The sequence below is a fragment of the Aquarana catesbeiana genome, linkage group LG01, assembly GCF_042186555.1.
Source record: "Aquarana catesbeiana isolate 2022-GZ linkage group LG01, ASM4218655v1, whole genome shotgun sequence".
Taxonomy (NCBI): domain Eukaryota; kingdom Metazoa; phylum Chordata; class Amphibia; order Anura; family Ranidae; genus Aquarana; species Aquarana catesbeiana.
In genome coordinates, this window is record NC_133324.1 from 111,300,157 (window position 1) to 111,326,104 (window position 25,948).

Below are 25,948 nucleotides of genomic sequence, written 5' to 3' on the forward strand. Positions count from 1 at the left end.
CTGCTGCTATGCAATCCGATCCTGTCCGTGAAATCCAGATGGGTGGTGACCCTATTTTCCATCTGCCTGTCTGTCCGTTTTCATCTGATCTCCCCATAGAAAAGATCTGGACTCTGACAGGTCCATTTCTGCACAGTGAGCGGAGATGGACCTGTCATCTGTCTGCTCAGTGGGGATCAGTGCAGCGATCCCCCGCTGAGCAAAACAGTCCACCGGGTGGACCTCCCATGTGAATGGACCCTCAAGGTTCCCAAGATCACATGGGCGGCGACCAACCCTTGGAAGAAGTTTGGCTTAATCAGTACTCTTTCATTTGAGAATTATGGGCTGTGCTCTTGGGAACCTTCAAGGCAGTATACATTTTTTTATTTTTTTTTTGTAGCCTTCCCCAGATCTATGCCTTGCAATAATCCTGTCTCTGAGCTCTACAGGCGGTGTAACCTGTTGCGAAAGATTGTTATCCTTTTTAATGAGAAAAAAATGAATTTAAACAACTGTATTATAAGGCTGCAACATAACTTTGAAAAAAGTAAAGGGGGTCTGAATACGGTATGAATGCACTGTATATAGAGGCTGCCATTGCTTACCTCCTGACCTGTTCTGAATGATCAAACTGAAACAAGTGTGCAAACAATGAAAATGTTGGCTTGATGCTTTTGACAGCCTGTGGTCTCCTTTCAGCTTCTTTGGAGTATGTAAAAAAAATGCTTTAAAGTGTTACTAAACCCAGAACCCTACATTCACTATATCTGTTCTCCCACATTACACAGAACATGGAAATGTAATTATTTTATTAAATATAAACGGCTAAATACCTTTTTTCTGCAGTCATCTTCCAGGACAGCTTAATGAGAGAAAGGTTCCTCCCACCTAGCATAGGAAACACAATCCACATTAGTTTAAATACAGGTGCGAGTCCAGAGTCCCTCCAGTATTTTGTGTTTCCTCGGTCAGACAGGATGGGTACAAGATTGCTGATATGCTATGCTGTCTAGTCCTCTGTGCTAGGTGGCATGAAACTCCCGACCCTGGCCACTCTAATGTCTAGCTGGGGGGGGGGGGGTATGCGCCTTAGGCCCGGGAAAATCGGAGCCACTTCTTTTCTGGTCTAGAGTCTTCCGGCGGAAGTCTTCAGTAGCTATCTTGTTTGTGGGCCGCTGGTTTTCAAGGGAAACCCGTCGGGATGGAGGAGAGTGGCAAACGCTGCAGCAAAGGACCAGATCCCCAATCCACAGGGTCCGGTCCGGGGCCTGCAGTTACAGACGGTGGCAGTGCCAACCAGGGGTTCTGGGGCACTTGAGGACGCTGAAAACTGTTTCATTCTCCTCTGACTGTCCTATGAGGCTGCGGGACCCCTGACTCTCTGTCTGGACAGTGCTGATTGGCCCCGTGCTGATCACATGCACTCTCCCAAGAAAAAAAAATTTCTAGCAATACACACCAAACTGAGCATGTGCAGCTTGTCCCTTAGCCTCTGTTCTTCTAGTGACAGTAGAAGGGGGGGATCAGAGAAGACATGATCAAACAGCCTTTTTACACATCGCAGAGGATTAACCCCTTAGGTTCCACAGTGAGTATAACAAGCATGCTTTACTGCATATACAGACTGATTTTACTGTCGTGGGTTTAGTAACACATTAGAATGTAAGTTCACCTTATCAAAAAAGTTGAATGAATACTCTACCCAATCCTTCCCTCCCGGTCCTCTCTATACTTGTGCTTCTCCCCTTTTTTCTGTAGGGCTTCAGAGCTCTGGCACAGAGAATCATTGTGATCCATCCTGGAAGCCCCAGGGTAAGAACAGCGGGGACTGGGGTGCAGAAATGGTGAAGAGTGTTCACTTTTTATTTTTTTTATTATACAAATATACACTTTCAGAAAGGTAGATCTTCGTATGACATTTTTGCACTGGCTGCAGCATGAGTTAAGGCAGATAAGAGTCTTGATAGAATTGGGGGATGGTTGGTATGTAGTAGTGAGGAGGGGGTTAATTCTGTATTGTATTAGCTGATGACAGGTATGGTTTGATTCACTCACTGCCTTTATTTTACAGGGACTTGCAATGAGGTGCTAGAGCCTTGTTTCACTTTAGCCGAGTGACTTGACCTAAATGGCGCAGCATGACTTTGCTCCAGCCTGGCTTAATTTCCCTCCACCGCCAGCCTCCACAAAGGTAAAACTCGTTCTCTTCATGTAACCTGTTGTAAGTTTCCTCTTGTCTTGTATTTTAAAGCAGACATTTGGTAATGTCAGCACACTGTCAGAAGAGGCCTGTACATTGTATGATGCGGTAGAAACCACGAAAACACAAGGTGCACTCACCAGAGGAAAGACCAAGGGTCTCAGTCGGGAAATACTAATCAGCAGTCTATAACCGTTTCTCAACCTTTTTTCAGTCAGGGCGCCCTTTAAAATTCTAAACAATCTCAGAGCACCCCATTCTAATATGTAAGAAATGAAACAAATAGTTTTACATAATGCAGCAGCATCCACACACGTAGGACACCCAACATTAAGGCTGGGTTCACACTAGGGCGATGCCAGACATCGCATGCAATTTCTGTGCAATGCAAATTCAGCTCTACTAACTGGCTGAAATCCCATCACATTCGCACCAAAATGGTGCAGGACCTTTTACGATCCGATTCCTGTAGCATTTCACCGTTTGTATATGTGATCTGCGAACAGATTTGGGGGTGTCATTACATAGTTACATAGTAGGTGAGGTTGAAAAAAGACACAAGTCCAACCTATGTGTGTGTGATTATATGTCAGTATTACATTGTATATCCCTGTATGTTGTGGTCATTCAGGTGCTTATCTAATAGTTTCTTGAAGCTATCGATGCCCCCCGCTGAGACCACCGCCTGTGGAAGGGAATTCCACATCCTTGCCGCTCTTACAGTAAAGAACCCTCTACGTAGTTTAAGGTTAAACCTCTTTTCTTCTAATTTTAATGAGTGGCCACAAGTTTTGTTAAACTCTCTTCTGCGAAAAAGTTTTATTTCTATTGTAGGGTCACCAGTACGGTATTTGTATGTTGAAATCGTATCCCCTCTCAAGCGCCTCTTCTCCAGAGAGAATAAGTTCAGTGCTCGCAACCTTTCCTCATAACTAAGATCCTCCAGACCCTTTATTAGCTTTGTTGCCCTTCTTTGTACTCGCTCCATTTCCAGTACATCCTTCCTGAGGACTGGTGCCCAGAACTGGACAGCATACTCTAGGTGAGGCCAGACCAGAGTCTTGTAGAGCGGGAGAATTATTGTTTTATCTCTGGAGTTGATCCCCTTTTTAATGCATGCCAATATTCTGTCTGCTTTGTTAGCAGCAGCTTGGCATTGCCTGCCATTGCTGAGCCTATCATCTACTAGGACCCCCAGGTCCTTTTCCATCCTAGATTCCCCCAGAGGTTCTCCCTCAATGTATAGATTGCATTCATATTTTTGCCACCCAAATGCATTATTTTACATTTTTCTACATTGATCCTCATTTGCCATGTAGTTGCCCACCCCATTAATTTAAGATCTTTTCTCCCTTCGTCTTTCAGGACAGCACCTGGAGAGCGCAGCTCCACCCACTTTCCCAGGAAACACTGCAGTCAGTTTCTTTAAAGACCGGACACTTCCACCATGGCCTCAGTTGTAGTGTTTCCTCCGCCATGGTGGAAGCGCTGCAGGGAACCAGGGGTGTGCTGCGCTTTCTCCAGGTGGTGAAAGTTAGGGCATACCGGATCGTTTTTCTTCTTTTCCAAGACAGCCCAGCATCCTCCCTGACGTGTGGGGGATTCTCCGGTGCCTCCTCCTCTTCATGCTCGGCGAGAGCCAGGCTGCGAGGGTCCCGCTCCTACAGACCGGTGGCAGGGCTGTGGAGTAGAGCGGCGTCTATTCCACGGGCCGCACGCCTTCCGGGTTCGGATGGCAAGCGCGTCATTTCCGACCAGGGGCGGGGCCTCGAGCGGCGCGACGCGGCTTCCGGTTCCGGCCGCTGGAACGCAGGAGGGGGGGGCGGTCTCCATGGCTGATTTCATTTCCGGCCCTCACAGCGGTGAGCGGCCCGGGAAAATCAAATAAAAGAGCACAAACGCCGCTGTGTGTCCTGTCAATAATGGAGGACGATCAGACGGCGGTGGCAGGAGCAGGAGCCACAACAATCAGCCAGGCTCAGGTAAGCAGGGATACTGGTCTCTGTCTTTACTCTATGGGCATTTATAATGTTTATATATTATCCCTTCCCTAAAAAAAAAAAAAAAAAAAAGTGGGGAGCCTGCAGATCACTTGGTCCTGAGTACTAAAGGAGGGATAAGTGATTAATTATGTTTTAAGGTGGATCTGTGGGGTGATTCACCGGCTGTGGAACAGATCATGGGTGTTAAGGGGTTAACTTCCTTGGTGGTGTTTTTTTCTGTGTTCCTTATACAGCATGTATGCTGTTGTTTGTGAAATATGGTTCAGCTATTGTCTTTTTTCCCTTGGGATATTGCAGAAGGCTAAAGAAAAGACCAAGCATGTCTCCCCTATTGTTAAAAGGAAGTGTCCCTCTTGTAAGGGGTTACTGAGGGATTCCTGGCCCAAAGTATTATGCAAATCTTGCATTACGGACATAGTTAAGGAGGAGACAGCTCCTGCTAGTCCTGCAGCTCAACAAAGCGAATTGCTAAGCTCTTTCAGGAAGGAACTGGCAGACACCTTTGAGTCCTTCAGGTCCTACCTAGATAGGCGTCCAACGGCGCATAGCAGTGTGGTGCCACATTCTCTATCCTCTGTTTCAGCATCCAGAGGGGGCAGCGACTCAGAGGAGGAGGAAAGTAACATTTTACTAAATTCGAAGGAGGAAGCAGAAGAAGTAAATGAAGCTTCTTCTCCTTCTTCTAGGTACAAGTTATCCCTTGAGGAGGTAGATGATTTACTAAGAACAATTCATACTACCCTTAACATCACAGAGGATAAGGCTCAGCTATCCCTACACGATAAGATGTTCCAAGGCCTCGGGGAGGAAAAACATAGGGTTTTTCCTGTACATAAATTCTTATCAGAGACCATTAAGAGGGAGTGGAAGGATCCAGAGAGAGCCCCCTTCTTTTCTAAATCCCTCAAGCGAAGGTTTCCGTTTGATGAGGATAGCTCGCATATTTGGAATAAAAAGCCAAGACTAGACGCAGCCTTTTCCCAGGTATCTAGGAATACTGACCTGGCCTTTGAGGACATGGGTATCCTTAAAGATACCATGGACAAAAAGGCAGACTCCCTATTAAGGAAGGCATGGGATTCTTCTTTAGCAAATTTGAAGCCTGCCATGGCCTCAACTGTGGTAGCCAGAAATCTGGAACACTGGCTGGAGCAGCTGAAAATCCACATTGAGGCAGGGACGCCTCGTAAGGATCTGCTTGATACGCTACCGGTGTTATCAAAAGCGGTAGGGTATATAGCAGATGCCTCAGCGGAGTCAATCAGGATGTCAGCCAGATCCACAGCTCTGATAAACTCAGCTCGCAGGGCGTTATGGGTCAAGACATGGACAGGGGATACTGCTTCAAAGACAAAATTATGCGGTTTACCCTTTGAAGGTGATCTAGTGTTTGGCCCTGGGCTGGAAGCTATTCTTGACAGAACAGCTGACAAAAAGAAGGCTTTCCCTATAAAGAAGAAGGTACTTCCGCAAGGCAACAAAAATTTTCGTGCTTTTCGAAAGACCCCAGATACCAAAGAGGCAGGCTACAAAAGGCCTTGGAAGTCTCAAAGAGGGAGGGGTAAGTCAGGAGTACTTTTTCGCACCCCAACCACAAGCCCAAAAACCCAGTGACGGTCACCCAACTGTGGGAGCAAGGTTACAGACCTTCTTTTTACAGTGGAAGACTATAACAAGCAGCCAGTTTATCCTAAAGACCATCTTGGAGGGTTACAGGCTGGAATTTTCTCAACCTCCTCCTGTGCGTTTTTACATAACACAGGCTCCCCGAGACTCAGAAAAGTCACTAGCAATGACAGCTATCCTGAAGGACTTGATGCTACAAAAGGTGATAGTGAACGTACCCCCTGGGGAATTAGAACAGGGGTGCTATTCACACATATTTCTTGTGAAGAAACCGTCGGGAAAATTCAGGCTCATCCTGAACCTGAAGATTCTAAACAAGACTATCAGGTACAAGAAGTTCAGGATGGATACAATATTCTCAGTGAAGAATCTCCTGACCCCGGGTTGTTTTATGGCTTCCATAGACCTGAGAGATGCATACTTGCATGTACCAGTAGCGTCAACATCTCAGAAACACCTAAGGTTTGCGATAAAACTGGGAGAATCTACCCTTCATCTCCAGTTCAGAGCTCTCCCTTTCGGGCTGTCATCTTCTCCGAGGATTTTTACAAAGGTCCTGGCGGAGGCCTTGGCCCCACTCAGAGTAGAGGGGGTATCAGTCCTGCCCTATCTGGACGATCTACTAATTTTTGCCAAAACAAGGGACCTGTTAGTGAGAGATCTGGAAAAGACAATGAGACACCTGGTAGGTCTAGGATGGATAATCAACGAGGAGAAATCAAACTTGATTCCATCTCAGACCATACTATTCTTGGGTTACACAATAGATTCCATCCAGGAGAAAATTTTTCTCCCCGAAGGGAAGAGGGAGAAGCTTCAGGAGGCAGTGAAGAAGACGCAGACAAATATGCCAATCTCCATAAGAGCAGCTATGTCGGTCTTAGGGCTACTCACTGCGACTATTCCAGCGGTGCAGTGGGCACGTCTACATGGAAGGGAGCTCCAGCAGACAATTTTAACGAGTTGGTCCTATGGAGAGTCCCTAGAAAAATTAATAAGGATACCTGCGCGGGTTCAGAGGAAGCTTTGGTGGTGGAGAAATCACTCAAACCTGAACAGGGGTCTGCTCTGGAGTTTTCCTTTGCAGAAAAGATTAACAACAGACGCAAGTTCCTGGGGTTGGGGCGCCCACCTGGACGAGCAGATGGCTCAGGGGAGTTGGACAGACTGGGAAGCCAGAAAGTCCTCCAATTGGAGAGAGCTGAGGGCTATTCTCTTGGGTCTATGGGCCTTCGAAAGAACAGTCCGGGGCCATCATGTTCAGGTCCTATCGGACAATGCCACAGCGGTGGCCTATATATCAAGGCAGGGAGGAACAAGGAGCAGGGCTCTGCTATCCTTGGCACTCCAGATTCTAGCCTGGGCAGAAGACAGGCTAAACTCCATAACAGCGATACATCTGAAGGGAGATTTAAACCTTATGGCAGACTTTCTGAGCAGAGAAAGAGTACTGGAAGCAGAATGGAGTCTGAATGTAGAGACTTTCCAACAACTAACAGAAAGATGGGGAATGCCCCAAATAGATCTTTTCGCATCCCAAAAGAATGCAAAAGTAGAGGCCTTCTTCTCACTGAACAGGCAGGATCAGGCAGAGGGATTGGATGCATTAGCGCAGCCATGGAAATTCCAGTTGTGCTACGCCTTTCCCCCCTTTCAGATGATCCCCTTGGTCTTAAGAAAGCTACAGAAAGAGAACACGACTATGATTCTGGTGGCTCCTTTCTGGCCCAAACGGGCTTGGTTCGCAACAATACAGGGGATGGCGGTGGAACCTTATTGGGAGCTTCCGCTTCGGAAGGACCTCCTAACGCAGGGCCCCCTTCATCACCCAAATACCCAGCATCTCAGGTTGACAGGTTGGTTACTGAGGAGCAGATGTTAAAAAATAAGGGCCTTTCAGATAAACTGGTCTCTACCCTGCTGAACAGTCGTAAGGAGGTTACCAGGGCCATCTACTTCAAAACGTGGAAACGATTTAATAGCTGGTGTGCGATTAGGATACTTTCGCCACAGGAAATCGCTCCAGTGCTAGAGTTTCTCCATGAGGGAATGGAGATGGGGTTGGCAGCTAGCACCCTAAAAGTGCAGGTAGCTGCATTATCGGTTTTTCTTGAGAGGCAGTTATCAAGGGAGCCGCTTATTATTAGGTTTTTCAAGGCATTGGCCAGAGCTAGGCCAATACCTTTTAAGTTTTTTCCTAGATGGGACCTGTCTGTGGTTCTGCGGGGTCTAATCAAAGGACCTTTTGAACCTCCAGAGGAAGCGTCAATCAGGCTATGGTCGTTAAAAATAGTCCTGTTAGTAGCAGTAACTTCAGCTAGGAGAGTAAGCGAGTTACAAGCTCTTTCCATAAGAGAACCCTTTTGTTATATTTTTCCAGACCGGGTAGTGCTAAAAACTGACCCGGGTTTCTTGCCAAAGGTGGCATCAGCATTTCATAGGGAACAAGAGATAATTCTCCCTACCTTTTGTCCTAACCCGTCCAGTGCTAAGGAGAGGTCTTTCCATTCCCTGGACGTGAGAAGGTGTTTATTACATTATATAGAGATAACGAAAGATTTTAGAAGATCAGATTCGCTCTTTGTTCTCTTCTCTGGTCCACGGAAGGGGTATAGAGCATCCAAAAGCACCATAGGTAGATGGCTCAGAATGGCCATCAGCGAAGCTTATAAAGCTTCAGGAGCAGAGCCCCCTAAGGGGGTAGTAGCCCATTCAACAAGGGCAGTAGCAACGTCCTGGGCAGAGAGGGCAGGGGCTTCCCCGGGTCGGATCTGTAAAGCGGCCACGTGGACAAGTTTCTCCACCTTCACCCGCCACTACAGGTTGGACTTGCTATCAGCAGCGGAACAGTCGTTTGGCAGGAAGGTCCTGCAGGCGGTGGTCCCACCCTAGAGTAAGTACTCTTTTATCATCTCCAGGTGCTGTCCTGAAAGACGAAGGGAGAAAACCCTAGTTAGACTTACCGGTAACGGTATTTCTACGAGTCTTTCAGGACAGCGCCGATGACCCGCCCTAAGTTTTGAGGTTGTAAGATGTGTTATTGCTGTGTTCTGCTTATCTAATTTCAGCATGGCTGGAGGTACTCTATGAACAACTGAGGCCATGGTGGAAGTGTCCGGTCTTTAAAGAAACTGACTGCAGTGTTTCCTGGGAAAGTGGGTGGAGCTGCGCTCTCCAGGTGCTGTCCTGAAAGACTCGTAGAAATACCGTTACCGGTAAGTCTAACTAGGGTTTTTGCAAGGTTTCCACATCCTGCGGAGAAGTTATTGCCCTGCTTAGCTTAGTATCGTCTGAAAATACAGAGATTGAACTGTTTATCCCATCCTCCAGGTCATTTATGAACAAATTGACTGTCTGTAAAAATTAGGAACAACGGTCTGGAAATCACTTGACTGAGTTCCCTAAGTACCCTCGGATGCAAGCCATCTGGTCCCGGTGATTTATTAATGTTAAGTTTCTCAAGTTTAATTTTAATTCTGTCCTCTCTTAACCATGGAGGTGCTTCCTGTGTTGTGTCATGAGGATAAACACTGCAGTTTTGGTTACTGAAGCCCCTCGATTCATTCGTGAAGACTGAGGAGAAGAATAAATTCAATACCTTCGCCATCTCCCCATCCTTTGTAACCAGATGTCCTTCCTGATTCTTTATGGGGCCAATATGGTCTGTCCTCCCTTTTTTACTGTTTACATACTTAAAGAATTTCTTGGGATTTTGTTTGCTCTCCTCCACTATGTGTCTTTCATGTTCTATCTTAACCGTCCTAATTGCACCCTTACATTTCTTGTTGCATTCTTTATAAAGTCTGAATGTTGATGAAGATCCCTCAACCTTGTATTTTTTGAAGGCCTTCCCCTTTGCTTTTATATGCATTTTTACATTGGAGTTAAGCCATCCAGGACTTTTGTTCGCTCTTTTAAATTTATTACCCAATGGGATGCATTGGCTAATGCCCTTATTTAATATGCTCTTAAAGCAAACCCATCTCTCCTCCGTGTTCTTTGTTCCTAATATTTTATCCCAATTTATGCCTTTTAGCAAGGTTTGTAGTTTAGGGAAGTTGGCTCTTTTGAAATTCAGTGTCTTTGTATTCCCTTTATGTTTCCTATTTGTGTGATTTATACTGAAACTAATTGACCTGTGATTGCTGTTTCCTAAATTGCCCCGTATTTCCACATCCGTGATCAGGTCTGTATTGTTGGTATCAGTAGATCCAGTAACGCTTTTTATTTCTAGTTGGTGCGTCTACCATCTGACCCATAAAATTGTCCTGCAAGACATTAAGGAACTGGCGAGCCTTAAATGAATGCGCGATTCCCTCCTTTCAGTCTATGTCTGGATAGTTAAAATCCCCCATTATGATAACACTTCCCATCCTTGCTGCTAATCCAAATTGTGATAGGAGATCTATCTCCACTTCCTCCCTCAGGTTAGGGGGCCTATAGCATACTCCCAGTATTATTTCCCCCCTAGCTTCATCCCTTTGGCACTCTACCCATAAGGATTCTACCTCCTCCCTAGCTCCCTCAGTGATTTAATCTCTCACATTCACTTATACATTATTCTTGGTATATAGGCATACCCCTCCCCCTTTTTTACGCTCTCTATCCTTGCGGTAAGGGGTATACCCTTGAATGTTTGCCAGCCAATCATGAGAGCTATTGAACCAGGTCTCTGAAATTCCCACAAAATCCAAATCCTCCTTGTACAACAGTATCTCTAGTTCACCCATCTTGTCCGCCATGCTCCTGGCATTGGTGAACATGCCACGTAGTTTAGACCGGTCCCACATTATCCTCTTATTGGGTGTTTCGCGATTGCAACTAGGACTTGCTACTATACTTACCTTGTGTTTTTGTGCTTTGCAGGCATTAACTTTACATTGACACCCGCGGTGGTTCGCAGATATCAGTGTGAACCGCCTGCGATTCAGGTGCACAGGGTTTCCCGTATTGCATGAGTGCGAACTGATCCTTTTTTCATCTTTCCATTTATTAAATCTTCTGCCCTTGTTTTATCTTTGGATAGTAACTTTATACAGCCCACTTCCTATTTCTTCTCTGGTCATTAGTCTGGGCTTATGACATTGTGCACAGCGCTCTCTCTCTCTTTTGAGAGTTTGCCAGGAAGGGAGGAGGAATGAGTCATAAGAGGTCCAATGAAAGCTGCAGAGCTAGAGGTGTGTGTCTGTGTAAATCCAGGAAGTGAACAGGCAGTAGCTTCAGCTGCCCACAGTTAAAATAGCTGCAGCCAGACTCAGTGGAAGGAGATTTCTGCAGCATATTTTGGCAAGTACAAAATCACAGAATATATATAAAATAATATGCAAAGTAGTTGGAGGGAAGCTTCAGAATGGCAAAGATGTTTTTATTCCAAATTATGTGAGCAGACTGCAGTTTCTCTTTAACCAGTTGCCGACCAGCCGCTGCAGGTATACTGCGGCAAGTTGGCTTGGCTGCGCGAATCGACGTACTGGTACGTCCATTCGTGCACTGGTTTTTGCGGGCAGGACCCGGATCTGTCAATGTAAACAAACAGATCACTGTTCTGACAGGGGAGGAGAGAGAGATCTGCTGTTCCTAGAGAAGAGAGCGATCTCTCTCTTCTCCCAGGCAGCCCATCCCCCATACAGTTAGAAACACCTCCCAGGGAACATAGTTAACCCCTTGATCACCCCCTAGTGTTAACCCCTTCCCTGTCAGGGCCATTTATACAGTGAACAGTGCATTTTTATAGCACTGGTCCCCAAAAAGTGTCACTTGGAGTCAGATTTGTCCGCCGCAATTTCGCATGTCCTTCTAAAAATCACAGATCGCTGCCACTACCAGTAAAAACAATAAAAAAAAAGTCCCTAAATCTTTCCCATAGTTTGTAGACGCTATAACTTTTGTGCAAACCAATCAATGTGCGCTTATTGCAATATTTTTTTACCAAAAATATGTAGCAGAATACATATCGGCCTAAACTGATGAATAAATTCATTTTTTATATTTTTTTTTTTTTTTGGGGTATGTATTATAGCAGAAAGTAAAAAATATTGTTTATTTTTTTCAAAATTGTCACTTTTTTGTTTATAGCGCAAAAAATGAAAACTGCAGAGGTGATTAAATACCACCAAAAGAAAGCTCTATTTGTAGGAAAAAAAAAAGGACATCAAATTTGTTTGTGTACAACGTTGCGCGACCATGCAATTGTCAGTTGAAGCGACGCAGTGCTATCACAAAAAATGGCCTGGTCAGGAATCCTTCCGAGGCTGAAGTGGTTAAGGTGATTTATTCTTACAAAGCAAATACACCTTTCCACACTGGTACTGACTAGTATTCAAATGTTCCCCTTCTCCCTCCGTTTCTCTCCCTAAGGCTGGGTTCACAATGCTGCAACTTCGAATCTGACATCCTTGTGTGACTTCATTGCGGCTTACATACGACTTCTTTAACAGAAGTCAATGCAAGTTGTATTGAAGTCACAGCAAAAGTCGTGCAGGAACCTTTTTCTAAGAGCGACTTGAGTCGCACTGATTAGAACAGTTCTATGGCCGTTAAAGAGGATGTAAACCCTGATGGGTTTTACTTCCTCTTTTGTTCCCTGCAAAGCCTGCAAATTAAAAGCATAATGGGCTAGTATGCATCACATACTAGCCCATTATGTGACACTTACCTGCAAGCGAATCCATCGATGTCCCCTGTGCAGGCCGCGTCCATCTTCGCCCCTCTTCCTTCTGGGGGAGGCGGACTCCGGCTCTGTGACTGGCCTCAATAACGGCACACGCTGGGGAAGCAACGTCACAGAGGTCCGTTTCTTCACAGCGCATGCGCCGATTACATCATCGGCCCACTACAAGTGAAATATCTCCGAAACGGCGCACGTTTAGGAGATATTTCCACTACCTATAAGTGAGCCTTAATCTAGGCTTACTTATAGTTAAAAGTCAGGAGGGAGGGTTTACAACCACTTTAATGGGGTGCGACTTATCATGCGACTTTGCAATCTTAAATTGTGGCAGTGTGAACCGCGGGGTCACTCAGCTAATGTGACTCCAATGCTGATGGAGAGGAACAAACAAGGATGCTGTGCAGACGCCGTGCTTATCAACCAATGTCATTGGTTGTTAGGGAGCCAGTTTGAAAAAGGCTGGTCTTTTGGGATATGGGGGTTAAAGAAAAGTCACAATTCAAAGTGTCTTGTGCAATTACATGGATCTGCAGTTTAGTACCCCATGAAAATACTCGGCTTTAAAGACTCCGATCCAGATAGTATTCCCTCAAGGTTTAAAAGAAGGGCCTCAAAACAGGTTCTTTGCCTGACACATTGGGGTTGATTTACTAAAACTGGAGAGTGCAAAATCTGCTTCAGCTCTGCATAGAAACCAATCTGATTTCAGTTTTTTTTTGTCAAAGCTACTTTGAAGAAGCTAAAGCTAGAAGCTGATTGGCTACCATGCACAGCTGCACCAGATTTTGCGCACTTCAGTTTTAGTAAATCAACCCCCTGATAAGGATCTCACTTGTGATCCTGGATTATAAAATAATTCCAAGACCCTAGCCAGAGTTGGGTGTTCCTTTCAGGCCTGTGGAGGGGGAGGGGGTGTAGGTGAGCACTACAATATATTCAAAAACAGTGTACAAAGTGCCCTCGCTAGTTGTCAATTCCAGTTTTTATCTTTATTGCCATCTGCAGGTGAATGGTGGTATTGCTGATTCGCCATAAAATATGGAGGTTAACTACATTACACAGAAAAGTGCAAAACAGGAGTATGTTTATTACATCTAAAACAGATCTAAGAAAACATTATAGCTTGAATTATAACACCTCCCCCCACCCCCAGTTAGCACCGCTCCATTTAAAGTATGTCTGACAACTTGTTTAAAGTGACCCTGTCAGGAGGTCAGCAAAGTTACAAAGGTACAAACCTGGGTAGAAATCAGCATTTTGCATACCTGTCTGTTGGCCTGTTTGCTATCATTTCAGGGCTTAGGGGTTAGAACCACTTTCAGATTGTTTTATTGCTCTTTGTGCTCCCGCCGGGAATTTGCCTTCTTTGTCCACTGTCCTTGGTGACCATTGTCCCTGGGAAAAAAAGTGATGAGAAATACAAAATTTTTCGGTTGTCATCAGAACAGGAGGTGAGGTACATTACAAAAGCCGGTTTAAACAGTTTCACACCTTTAGGTTAAGAACAAGGTTTTTGTTGCCTACATTGCAAATCGTCATGAACCCACAATGCCCCTTCAAGGCATCTCTGCAGCGTGTGGTCCTTAACTTAGCTATTTGATCTGCTAACTTGGGATATATGCACTCACTGGCCACTTTAATGGGTACACCTGTTCAGTTACTTGGTAACACAAATTTCTAATCGGCCAATCACGTGGCAATAACTCCATGCATTTAAGAATCTAGACGTGGTGAAGATGACTTACTGAAGTTCCAATCGAGTATCAGAATGTGGAAGAAAGGGGATTTAAGTGACTTTTGAAAGTGGCATGGTTGTTGGTGCCAGATGGGCTGATCTGAGTATTTAAAAAACTGCTGATCTACTGGGATTTTCACCCACAACCATCTCTAGTAAAATGTCCAGTGAGCGGCAGTTGTGTGGAGGAAAATGCCTTGTTGATGTCAGAGGAGAATGGGCAGACTGGTTCCAGATGATAGAAAGGCAACAGCAACTAAAAAAAAAACAACACACGGTATGCAGCATACCATCTCTGAACGCAGAACAGAACATGTCGAACTTTGAAGCAGATGGGCTAAAGAAGCAGAAGACCACACCGGGTAAGCTAAGAACAGGAAACTGAGGCTACAATTCACACAGGCTCACAGTGTACACATCTTCTGATGGCTCCTTCCAGCAGGATAATGCACCATGTCACAAAGCTCAAATCATCTCACCACTGTTTTCTTGAACATGACAAAGAGGTCACTGTACTCCAATGGCCTCCACAGTCACCAGATCTCAGTCCAATAGAGCACCTTTGGGATGTGAGATTCGCATCATGTATATGCAGCTGACAAATCTGCAGCAACTGCGTGATGCTATCATGTCAATATGGACCAAAATCTATGAGGGATGTTTCCTACACCTTGTTGAATCTATGCCACAAAGAATGAAGGCAGTTCTGAAGGCAAAAGGGGGTCCAACCCGGTACTAGCAAGGTGTACCTAATAAAGTGGCCGGTGAGTGTATATAGCAATGCATAATTTGAAAGCTGGTATACCTTGGAGTTGGCCACACACCAGAAGCCCAGACTCAAGACAGGTGAAAGACCCCCAGTCTACCAAATCCAACAAAGCAAAGATGTCAGCTGCTCAGACTAAGTTAAAACTGTCAAAATGAAAGGTGTTCTTCCAAGAGCAATACACAGAATACAAAAAAACCAACATACTCTCCAGCTAGTCAGAAAAAAAGAATTATTTAAACAAAGGGAAATTTTGTTTTGGTGACAACCTGTCTCTTACTTTGGAAATTTCCTTTCACTCTCTATTCCGTGGAATAGGAAGTGAGGGGGATTTTTCCAAATGGGTCATAGATGGGAGAAAATGACAGTGCTTCCCTAATCTATTTTAAATGTAAAAAAACACATTGGCCTTTAGATCAGATCTCAACTTGACACACTCTCGTGTCACTGGATTTAATTGACAGCAGAGGACAGAGACCATGGCTGGAGCTGCTGGGCTCATGCTCGTCGCTGGAACACTACAGGTTCGGGCAAGAAAAAAGGGGGGGGGGGGGCACAGCGCAAGGGCAGCTGCAGCACAGGTATCGCCTAGATCATTTTGGTCAAGATTGACAAGTCATTTCTGGGTAGATGCCAACTGGCTTTCCAGTTAGCTCCTTAAATCTTTTAGTAAGATCACTGACCTGCATTTCAGGTCTAACTATACATCCGTTACATGTAATAATGTGCTAGTTTGCACATTATTATTCCTTAAAACAAAGCCCTCCAGCAGCACATCGTCACCGCTGACAGGGCTTCCATCTTCACCCGGACTTCCTTCCAGGTTTGTGGACTCCGGCCGCCTGATTGGCTGAGCTGCGATGACGGCACTCCTGCACAAGCACACAGGAGAGGAGTCCCTGTTTATGGCACAGACCTCTAAAGGAACGGCACGGTATGCCGTGCCTTCATTGTGCATGCACTGGTGATGTCACTGGCTGCTGCTCCATGGACACAGTGTGGCCCCGATCTTGGTAAAGAGCCGCAGCTCTTTACCCATGTGATCAGCTGTGTCCAATCACAGCTGATCACGTGTAAACCCAGAGATGCCATTTATCGGCTTTCCTCACCTCACACGGAGAGGAGAGCCGATCAGCAGCATCTCCTCACAGGGGAGACCTGTATAGGTAATCGGGGCACTGATCATCAGTGCAGCCCCAACATTGCCCATCAATGATGCCACTCTGTGCCCATCTCTGATGCCAAACTGTACTCATCAGTGACACCAGTCTGTGCCCATCAGTGGGGCCAATCTGTGCCTATCAGTGCCCATCAGCATATTAGTGCCTCCTCATCAATCAGCACACATCAATGAAGGAGAAAAATTACTTCTTTACAACATTTTCTGACAGAAACGAAGAAATTTTTATTTTTTTCAAAATTTTCGGTCTGTTTTTTTCACTCTTTTTAGCAAAAAATAAACCCAGCAGTGATTAAATATCAACAAAAGAAAGCTCTATTTGTGGGAAGAAAATGATAAAAAATTCATTTGGGTACAGCGTTGCATGACTACGCAATTGTCATTCAAAATGTGACAGCACTAAAAGCTGAAAATTGGCCTAGGCAGGAAATGGGTGAAATTGCCCTGTGTTGAGGTGGTTAATAAGTCCATTTACCAGTTATCTTGTTCAGCTGCCCTGTCAGATAAAAGCCACACTCGATCAGCGCTGCAATCAATAGGCTGCAGTGTTGATCTGTGTCAGAATTGCACAGCAGGAAGGATTCCACCGTCCACCTTGAATGTGTGGATGGTGGGAATTGGTTGAGTTTTTTTTTTTTTCATTCAGCCCGCTGGGTGAACAAAAAAAAAACTGAACAATGTATGGGCAGCTTTACAGTTTAGAGATGGCAGCAATATACGTTTAAACTCCTTGGGTATTGCAGAATTGTTTGTTTTTAATTTCACCTGCTTCAGATTTTTTTTTCTTGCCCTTTTCTGCTTGACTAGAGCTGGTAGATCACTGACCTCCCAGTCATAATTACATTTACCTGTCTAGGGATCCAGCACCGCCCTCACCCGGTCTAGTTCTTCATTAATCTCTGGATTCCTGGTGGCAGTATCTTTAGTGTTGGAAGCTGGCTGTTAGAGCTTGCGGCTTCCCTGCCGGCTTCCTACTGCGCATGCGTAGTATGTGCCTTGTAAATGGTCCCATAGCATTCTGCGACATGTGACATGTCTGTTAAACATGTGCCCGTTTAACTGCTTGCCGACCAGCCGCCGCAGTTGTACTACGGCAACATGGCTCGGCTGCGTGAAACGCTGTCATGTTACTTTTTTTGTCCACTAGTGGCGCGCGTGCCCCCTGCTTGCCCACGGAGCCGATACGAGTGCCCGCCGTGCTCCCGGAATCACGCGGGGCTCATGGAGGACCGGGATCTGTGTGTGTCCGCCATAATGTCGCAGTCCCGATAAAAATCGCAGATCACCGCCATTACTATTAAAAAATAAAATTAATAATAAAAATGCCATAAAACTATCTCCTATTTTGTAAACGCTATAACTTTTGCGCAAACCAATCAATATATGCTTATTGCAATTTTTGGTTTTTTTTTTCACAAAAATTTGTAGAATACATATTAGCCTAAACTGAGGAAAAAAGTTTTCTTATATATTATTGGGGGATATTTATTATAGCAAAAAATTGTCGCTCTTTTTTTGTTTATAGCGCAAAAAATGCACAGGTGTTCAAATACCACCAACAGAAAGCTCTATTCGTGGGGGAAAAAAAAGGACGTCAATTTTGTTTGGGTACAAAGTCGCATGACCGCGCAATTGTCAGTTAAAGCGACGCAGTGCTGAATCGCAAAAAGTGCTCTGGTCAGGAAGGGGGTAAAATCCTCCAGGGCTGAAGTGGTTAAAGTAAAACGTCCCTTTTTATTTATTTATTTTTTTTATGGCATTGTCCCTTCTTGTGATTTGAGGGTTAATATTTAGATGTTTTGTTTACTTCCTCTTCATTATATGCCTGACTGGAAGTATTTTATGTTTCTTCACACAGACCTCTTTAAGCAGTGACAAACCTTCTGAGAATGTTGTGCGTCCAGACAGCCGCTACAGTGTAACGCGTAGACGTCACAATTCATCCGATGCATTTGATGCTTCTCTTGGTCGTTCAAATGGAGGTATATTTGATATTCCAGTCTAACTTTCTACAGGAACCTTTTGGGAAAGAAATATGGAAGCCGCTGTTGGGGTCAGAAGTCACCAGAAGTTTGACAGTTTCTGACCTGTCACCTGCCTGTCGTCACTCAGTGTCTCCTGTCTTCAGAGTGCAGTGTGTGAGGACAGGAAGTGACCCCCATCCTCCTGACACTAAAAGTAACGTTCATTTACTACGCTTTGTGCATAATACCTCTTTGGGCTGCATGAGACACATGTGGGCTGCATTTTTGACCTTTCAGTCGAGGAAGAAAAACGTTTTATCCCGGCTGTCATGTCATGTTGGTGTAATTGCTTTTTGAGCCAGTGACTAAGTCAGTGCAAAGATAAAATTCTGACTCATTTTATGCATGGCTTTTATAGGCTTGTAAAGCACTGAAAGCAGACACAGGCAGGCGATTGCCGATTTTCAGGAGACCAGCAGGTGGCACTTCCCATATTTCTTTCATGACAGGTGTACTTAAAGTGTTACTAAACCCACAACACTAAAATGAGTCTGTATATACAGTAAAACATGCTTGCTATACTCACTCTGGAACCTGAGGAGTTAAGCCTCTGCATTGTGTAAAAAGGCTGTTTGAACCTGGCTTCTCCGATCCTCCCCTTCTTCCACAGTCCCCAATCTATCTCCTGATAGAACAGAGCCTTGGGGCAAACTGCACATGCTCAGTTTGGTGTGTATTGCTAATTTTTTCAAGTCGACTGCTAAATATTGCTGATGAGAAAAGGTATTAGTTTATATTTACAAAAAAAATGCATTTCTGTGTTCTGTGTACTCTGGGAGAGCAGATATAGTGAATGCAGGGTCCTGGGTTTAGTAACACTTAAAAAAAAAAAAAAAAAAAAAAAAAAAAGAATAAATAAATTACAAAATGTAAATATATCCATTTCTAGTGGTACAGGAAGTCCCCGAGTTACGAACATCTGACTTGCAAAGGACTCCTACTTACGAACGGGACGGCGGGCACATTTGACGGAACATCATAAAACAACATATCTGCCATTCTGCCCATGCTGTTCCAACTTACGAACATATTCGAATTCACAACAAACCTACAGTCCCTAGCCCGTTCGTAACTCGGGGACTGCCTGTACATGTACATCCAATGATACTTTTTAATAGAATTAATGTTCATGTTAAAGTGATTGTAAAGGTTAGTTTTTTTTTTTTGTTAGTTTGTCATGTTAAAGAAAGGGAAAAAAAAAAACATGTCATACTTGCCTCCTCTGTGCAATGGTTTTGCACAGAGCGGCTCGATCCTTCTCCCCTGGTGGTGCTCCTGGCCCCTCCTCCTATGCATCGAGTGCCCCCACAGAAAGCTGCATTCCATGGGGGCACCCATGCGGGCTCACTCCCGAATCCGGCTGCTGCGTCTATCGACACAGACAGCAGGACTCTGACCCGTGCCCTGGCTCCTGTGTCACTGGATTTGATTAACCACAGCGGGGGCTCTGGGGGGGCAGCTGCACCACAAAAGGTTTTTCACCTTAATGCAAAGAATACATTGAGGTGAAAAACCTCGAGACTTTACAACTCCTTTAATTGCTGTTTCATTTATTTTTGAAAACAAAATCTAAAACTCACTTTTAATTACCTAAATCAGTGGTCATGTAATGCTCCTCGGTCATCTGTCTCTTTTCTTGCATAAGAGAGTTTTTCTCTGTGTGGGTGATGTGGGCTCTACCTATTGGCTGCCCATGGGCTCTTCTGTGGCTAAACAGCATGATCACGGCACCAACAAGTGATTGGCTGACTGCAGTGTTGGCAGTCTAGTGCTTCAGAAGAGTATAACGATGGCAGATCAACCCTAGGAAATGGAGAAAATCACATCTATATAAAAAAAAAAAAAAAAAAAATTATAAATGTTTTTCAGTTGTACCTTCTGATTTTATTCTTTACTAAGAATTATGATGAGAGAAGAGTAAAATGATTAACATTAAAGTGACATTAAAGGATAACCACTTTCATAGGAAAAAAGCAAAAAGCCCTATTGTATTTGAATGTTCTTTTAGATTGTAAGCTCTAACAAGCAAGACCTTCTGATTCCTGTTCTATTAAATTGTATTGTAACTGTACTGTCTGCCCTCATGTTGTAAATCGCTGCGCAAACTGTTGGTGCTATATAAATCCTGTATAATAATAATTAAAAATTTGTTTACCTTTTCAATCTGCAGCGCTGTAATATTCTGTAAAATGCAATATGACAACCTGGAAGTGTTCTATACACAGATGGTGTACAGAAAGCCCCCCAGAAATGTCATTTCCGGTTTGTGTGATTGGCTCACTGATTTTCCCAGAAGTCTGCAGTAAAATTCAAGTCAAATTTTAGGCATCCCCTGCAACAAATGATGTCATTTTTACTCCCAAAGGGAAATCACGGCTAAAGGGTTGCAGTCCCTGCAGCTTTCCTCATTAGAGCCCTGTAAAACCACCCCCATTCACATTCATTTTGCGCATGGACACAGATAAACAGGTATTTCTTCAGAATAAAAAAATTGTAGTAATCTGCAACGTGTTAAAATCCCTATACAAAGCGAGAAGAGTCCTATAAGCTCCCTATGATTAAGCCCTGTGGATGGGGCAAAACACGTTGGGGGTGGCCTGGATGGAGCTCGGGCTGAGGCTGTTTTCACTTTTCACATACAGGGTCCTGTAGTGATGTGCAGTTTAAAGGACTCTTCTTTCTTTGTATTGTTATCCACGGAGCTGGGACAAGCTTTGTCCTTGCCAGCACTCCCAGAGGATCTCTATATAAGAGAACCCATTGGAGCCTCGAGCAGCACCTGTAGTTTGGCATTGGTTAAAATCCCTGCACTGTACATAGATCGCACTGTACATAGATCACCCAGAGGGGAACCTTTTTTTTTTCTCTCAACAAACTTGGAGTTAATCTTTAATGCTAAATAAATATATATATTAGGAATGCCACCTGCTTTATGCACAAAAATGTTGCTTGCATCATCTTCAAGCAGTGCTCCCTGGCACTGTAGGTTCCTTCTTTTCTTCTAGCTGCCCCCGTAGCAAGCCAAGCTGGGTGCTAAGGGGCACCTGTGCTTGCATGCTCTCGTCGGGTCCAGTGCTGAGCTGCGTGCTTCTAGTAACAGGACGGGTTGGGTCAGGTAATGCATTAAAATTATACTAAAGGCTCTGTTTTAAAAAAAAAAAAATGTTAAACTTACCTGCTCTGTAAAAATACTTTTGCACAAAGTAGCCCCGATCCTCCTCTTCTCCGGTCCCCCGCTCCTCCCCCCAAGTTCCTCTTCTATGGGGGCACTTGTGCATGCTCACTCTTGAGCCTCGCTCCCTCCTTACTGGCTGTGATTGACAGCAGCGGGAGCCAATAGCTCCTGCTGCTGTCTATGAGCCAATGAGGAGGCAGAGAGTCAGGATGGCAGCTGCTTTCGTGCACATCGCTGGAACGAAATCAGACTCAGGTAAGTATTGGGGGTAGGGGGCTGAATACTGAAGGATTTTTACCTTTGTGCATAGAATGCATGAAGGTAAAAAAAACCTTTACAACCAATTTAAGGTTAAAAATCATTTAGATTTTAGTACTATTTTATCTGTCTTGAATCAGAATCATCTTTCCACGAACTGTTCCTCACTAACCTGTGAGGCCGCTAGATGTGCGGTATAAACTCTATGTAGCTGAAGCTACATACAGCATACCGCACTGGTTCCTGTCTCATACACAGAAGAGCCACTCAGAGCATGCAATGTATTCTTGTACAAAGAGTTTTATTGAAGATATATATCAACAGAATAGTACAAAACAGTGATGGATACATCTAGAATTAACAGGTATAAGACTGCCGGTATCTGGCAAGTAGAACTGACATTCAAAGCTTTAAGCCAGGTCTCAGGCAGCTCAAGGCCGAGGCCAGGCGATATACTAAGGAGAGTCTTCATCTCGTGTTTACTAGCCTAGCGGTAAACTGCAAACACAGAATATTATGTCTGCAAACACTCTTGAACATTTAAAGTATGCCTAGCGAGATGTTATTGTAATACGTAACATTGCATTAATAATAAAAAAAGAAGAAAAAAAACAAATAATATCAGATTAAATTGATTAACCTCAAGAAAGATAACATATCTTTGTATGGAGTAACTTTTTTTTTTTTTTTTTTTTTCTTTCTCTTGCTTTTCTTTCTTTTCATTACCGTAAAAATATCCAGTCTCTGTAGACTTAAGCCCAAGGACCTGAATAAGAAGAAGGAAAGAGGAATGGAGAGTGGGGGTAGAGGGGGATAGGAAAAAAAAGGGGGGGGGGGACCCTGGAGTGGGGGGGATGGAGGCTCATTATAGGGAAAGAATCTTAGGTCAAATCTTGATGGACGATGGGTCACCCAGGGTTGCCATATCCTGAGGAATTTATCATGCGTGTCCAATAATATGGCTGTAAGCTTCTCGTTTTCCATGATATCATTCAGACAATTTTTAACTGCCTCAAAACTGAGGTTCGGATTTTTCCAGGCCCTTGCTATGGTTAATTTAGTTGCAGTAAAAATATGTGCTGCTAATTGGCGTTCAGGACGAAGAAGTTCTGCAATCTGTTTCCATAAAAGGGCTTCAAAAGGGTCCCCGTTTTATAGTGGTACAGGGGGTCCCCGGGTTACAAACAAGATAGGGACTGTAGGTTTGTTCTTAAGTTGAATCTGTTTGTAAGTCGGAACATGTACATTTTTTAAGTGTAGCTCCAGCCAAAAAAAATATTTTTAAGCTTTTTGGATAGCATAGGGAAGGGTTAACACCCCTGTAATGTTTGTTTTGCTGTGTGTGCCCCTGTTCAGAAGATTTCACCTCACTTTCTGTTCCAATGACAATTGGATTTTGAAAATTTTGGGTTGTTGTGGAAACAAGCCTTGGTGGTAAAGCATCAGTGGAGGTACCTTTTCCCCATAATAACTCTTACAGGAATTAATTTCCCTTCCTAGGGGTAGATTTCCTCTCACTTCCTGTTGTCTCCCTCCGTTTGTAAGTAGGAGTCGTTTGTAAGTCGGATGTTTGTAACTAGGGGACCCCCTGTATTACAAAGATTGCGCAGTAGTGCGTATACCCTGACCCATAATCTGCAAAACCTGGGACAGGTCCACCAGATATGTGCCATCGTGCCCTCCTGTGAGCACCCACGAAAATAGAGGGGGGAATAAGATGGGATGAAGCTTGCTAATCTAGCCGGGGTATAGTACCATCTATAGAAGACTTTGTAAGCGTTCTCCAAAAAGAGAACATTCTTAGAGCATTTGGATAGCATAATAGTCATACCTTGCCAATCTTCCGGGTCTAATTGTTTTCCGAGTTCGGCCTCCCATTGAAGATGATAGGGTCTCAATGGTGGTGTCTTGGAATTAATTATAGCACTATAAATGAGGGAAATCAGACCCGAGGATTGGGGGCGAGATCTACAAAGGCTTTCAAATGGGGTCATGATAAAAAGGGCCGAATGGGATTTTGTAAACTGTTGGAGAAAACGCCTAATTTGCAGGTAACTGTAATGTTCCTTAAGGGGGATATCGTGTGAGGAACGTAAAGCCGCGAAAGGGATGATCTTGGTTGGGGTGAATAGCTAATGGACATCTGTGAAGCCATTATCAGACCACCATTTAAACTGCAATGGATTATCACAACCTGGTTGAAATAAAGGGCAGTGGAGGAGACGAAGTAATGGGAGATGAGGAGAAATTAGGCCTGCTGAGTACTTAACCGCATCCCACAGTTTAAGGGAGTGAGCCAGACAGTGACCTATGGTAGCGGGGCGATGTGCTTTAGGAAGCCAAGGAAGAGAAGCTAGAGGTGTTGGGTGTGCGTCAACTAAATCCATGGTGGCCCATAGTGGCATTTGTTGTTTCTCATGGAGGTGAGATACTGGGGTGATACCCGCAGCCGTATAATATGCTTGCAGATTAGGAACTGATAGGCCACCATTGATTTTGCGCGCGTAAAGTACCTGTCTCTTGATCCTGGGTTTTTTGGGGCCCCATATAAACTGCATAATTTTACTTTGATGTATTCGAATGATATGGAGGGGTACATGGACTGGTAGAACTCTAAAATAATAGAGCAGTTTAGGGAGGTACGTCATGCATACTGTCGCTATTCTGCCGAACCAAGAAATCGGGAGTGTGGACCAAGAGGCAAGCGCAAGCAATGTATTCTGTCAATGAATACAAAGCTTCCTCTGATTGTCAACAGAGGTTATGACATCATCAGCCCACCACTCTGAATTGGCCAATCAGAGGAAGCTTTGTAATCATTGATGGAATACATTGCTTGCTCTGAGAGCTGCTCTGCGGTAGACTCTCCTGTGTTCCGGGTATGAGACAGGAAGTCTTGGCTCCCATCCAGAACACAGTGAGAGGTGCTCTCTTGTTCTGGGACAACGTCATATGACATTGCCCAATCTCACCTCGCTTGCGCGCCCGCGGCTCTTCACCTATGTGATCAGCTGTGTCCAGTCACAGTTGATCACATGTAAACAAGGAAATGATGGTTATTGACTTTCCTCTCCTCACACTGACAAGAGAAGAGCCGATCAGGGGCATTTCCTCACAGGGGAGACCTGTACAGATAATCAGGGCACTGATCAGTGCAGCCCTGACAGTGACCTTCAGTGATGCCAGTCAGTGCCCATTAGTGATGCCAATATATTCAAATCGGTGCCGTTAGGTGCTGCATATTAGTGCCTCCTCATCAGTGCCCATCAGTGCAGCCTCATCAGCACAAATCGGTGAAGGAGAAAAATTACTTATTTACAAAGTTTTCTGACAGAAACTAAGAAACGTTTTTTTATTTTTTGCTAAAAAAAAAAAAAAACAAACAAAAAAAAAACCCAGTGGTGATCAAATACCACCAATAGAAAGCTATTTGTGTGAAAAAAAAAAGATTAAAAATTTAATTTGGGTACGGTGTTGCATGACCGTGCAATTTTCATTCAAAGTGTGACTGCGCTGAAAGCTGAAAATTTGCCCTGGACAGGAAGTGCCTGGTAAAAGTGCCCGGTATTGAAGTGGTTCATTTTAAAGTTTAAAACATTTCATGACTCATCAATCCAATCACTGCTTTGGGTTTGTGGTTGATCCGTCAGAATTTAACCACAAATTGTGCTTGGCCTTGGTGAAGGTTTGCTTGATTTTCCTGGAGGAACAGAAATAATTTTGTAGAACGGCAAACATATTGGCTTTATTATTCTATGAAAATTGTCCTCTTTGTTATTAAAAAACGGATGTCTCAACACAAATTCCCAATGCAATATTCTTTTCTGTTTAAAGGTAATTTTGGAAGAAAAGAAAAGAATGGGTGGCGCTCCCAGAGCAGGAACGGATCGGAAAATGTAAATCTCAGTGGTACATTTAATGGTACGGGCTCCCGCTCTCGAAGTAGCACATTCCATGGAGGTAAAACCCATGGGCATCGTGAAGGCAGCTCTTTAGAGAATGAAACAACACGAAAAGAAGATCGTGAAAAACGCAAGCAGTTTGAAGCTGAAGATTTTGTGAGTAGACAGTGAGGAAACATTAATCTTGGTGTTGACAGTGTCTCGTGTGAACAAAAACGCCACCTGTTGGCAGTATAGAAGAGTGCACACTATTAAGCAATATTTAAGTGATCTGACTAAAACATATTTTTTCTTTCTTCTCCATTGGGAGAAGTGTTTAGCTTATAGGTTATATTGCCACCTATAGAAGGATTAGACACTGGCAAACAAAACTGTAGGCTAGCCCTGGGTAACCCTCCTATTACACAGTTGGGCTGCTGGAGCATTG

The 25,948-nt window shown here is 44.2% G+C and overlaps 1 protein-coding gene across 3 annotated transcripts in view; it reads left to right on the forward strand.

The window, feature by feature from the left end:
- GPBP1 (GC-rich promoter binding protein 1) overlaps positions 1 to 25,948 on the forward strand; it is a 66,190-nt gene that overhangs the window by 8,790 nt on the left and 31,452 nt on the right. For all 3 annotated transcript variants that reach the window (XM_073623015.1, XM_073623030.1, XM_073623022.1), the window contains exons 2-4: positions 2,054 to 2,173; positions 18,021 to 18,144; positions 25,454 to 25,677. In XM_073623015.1, the coding sequence (XP_073479116.1) occupies positions 2,111 to 2,173; positions 18,021 to 18,144; positions 25,454 to 25,677 (411 nt within the window). In that variant the 5' untranslated portion in view covers positions 2,054 to 2,110. The remainder of the gene's footprint in view (positions 1 to 2,053; positions 2,174 to 18,020; positions 18,145 to 25,453; positions 25,678 to 25,948) is intronic.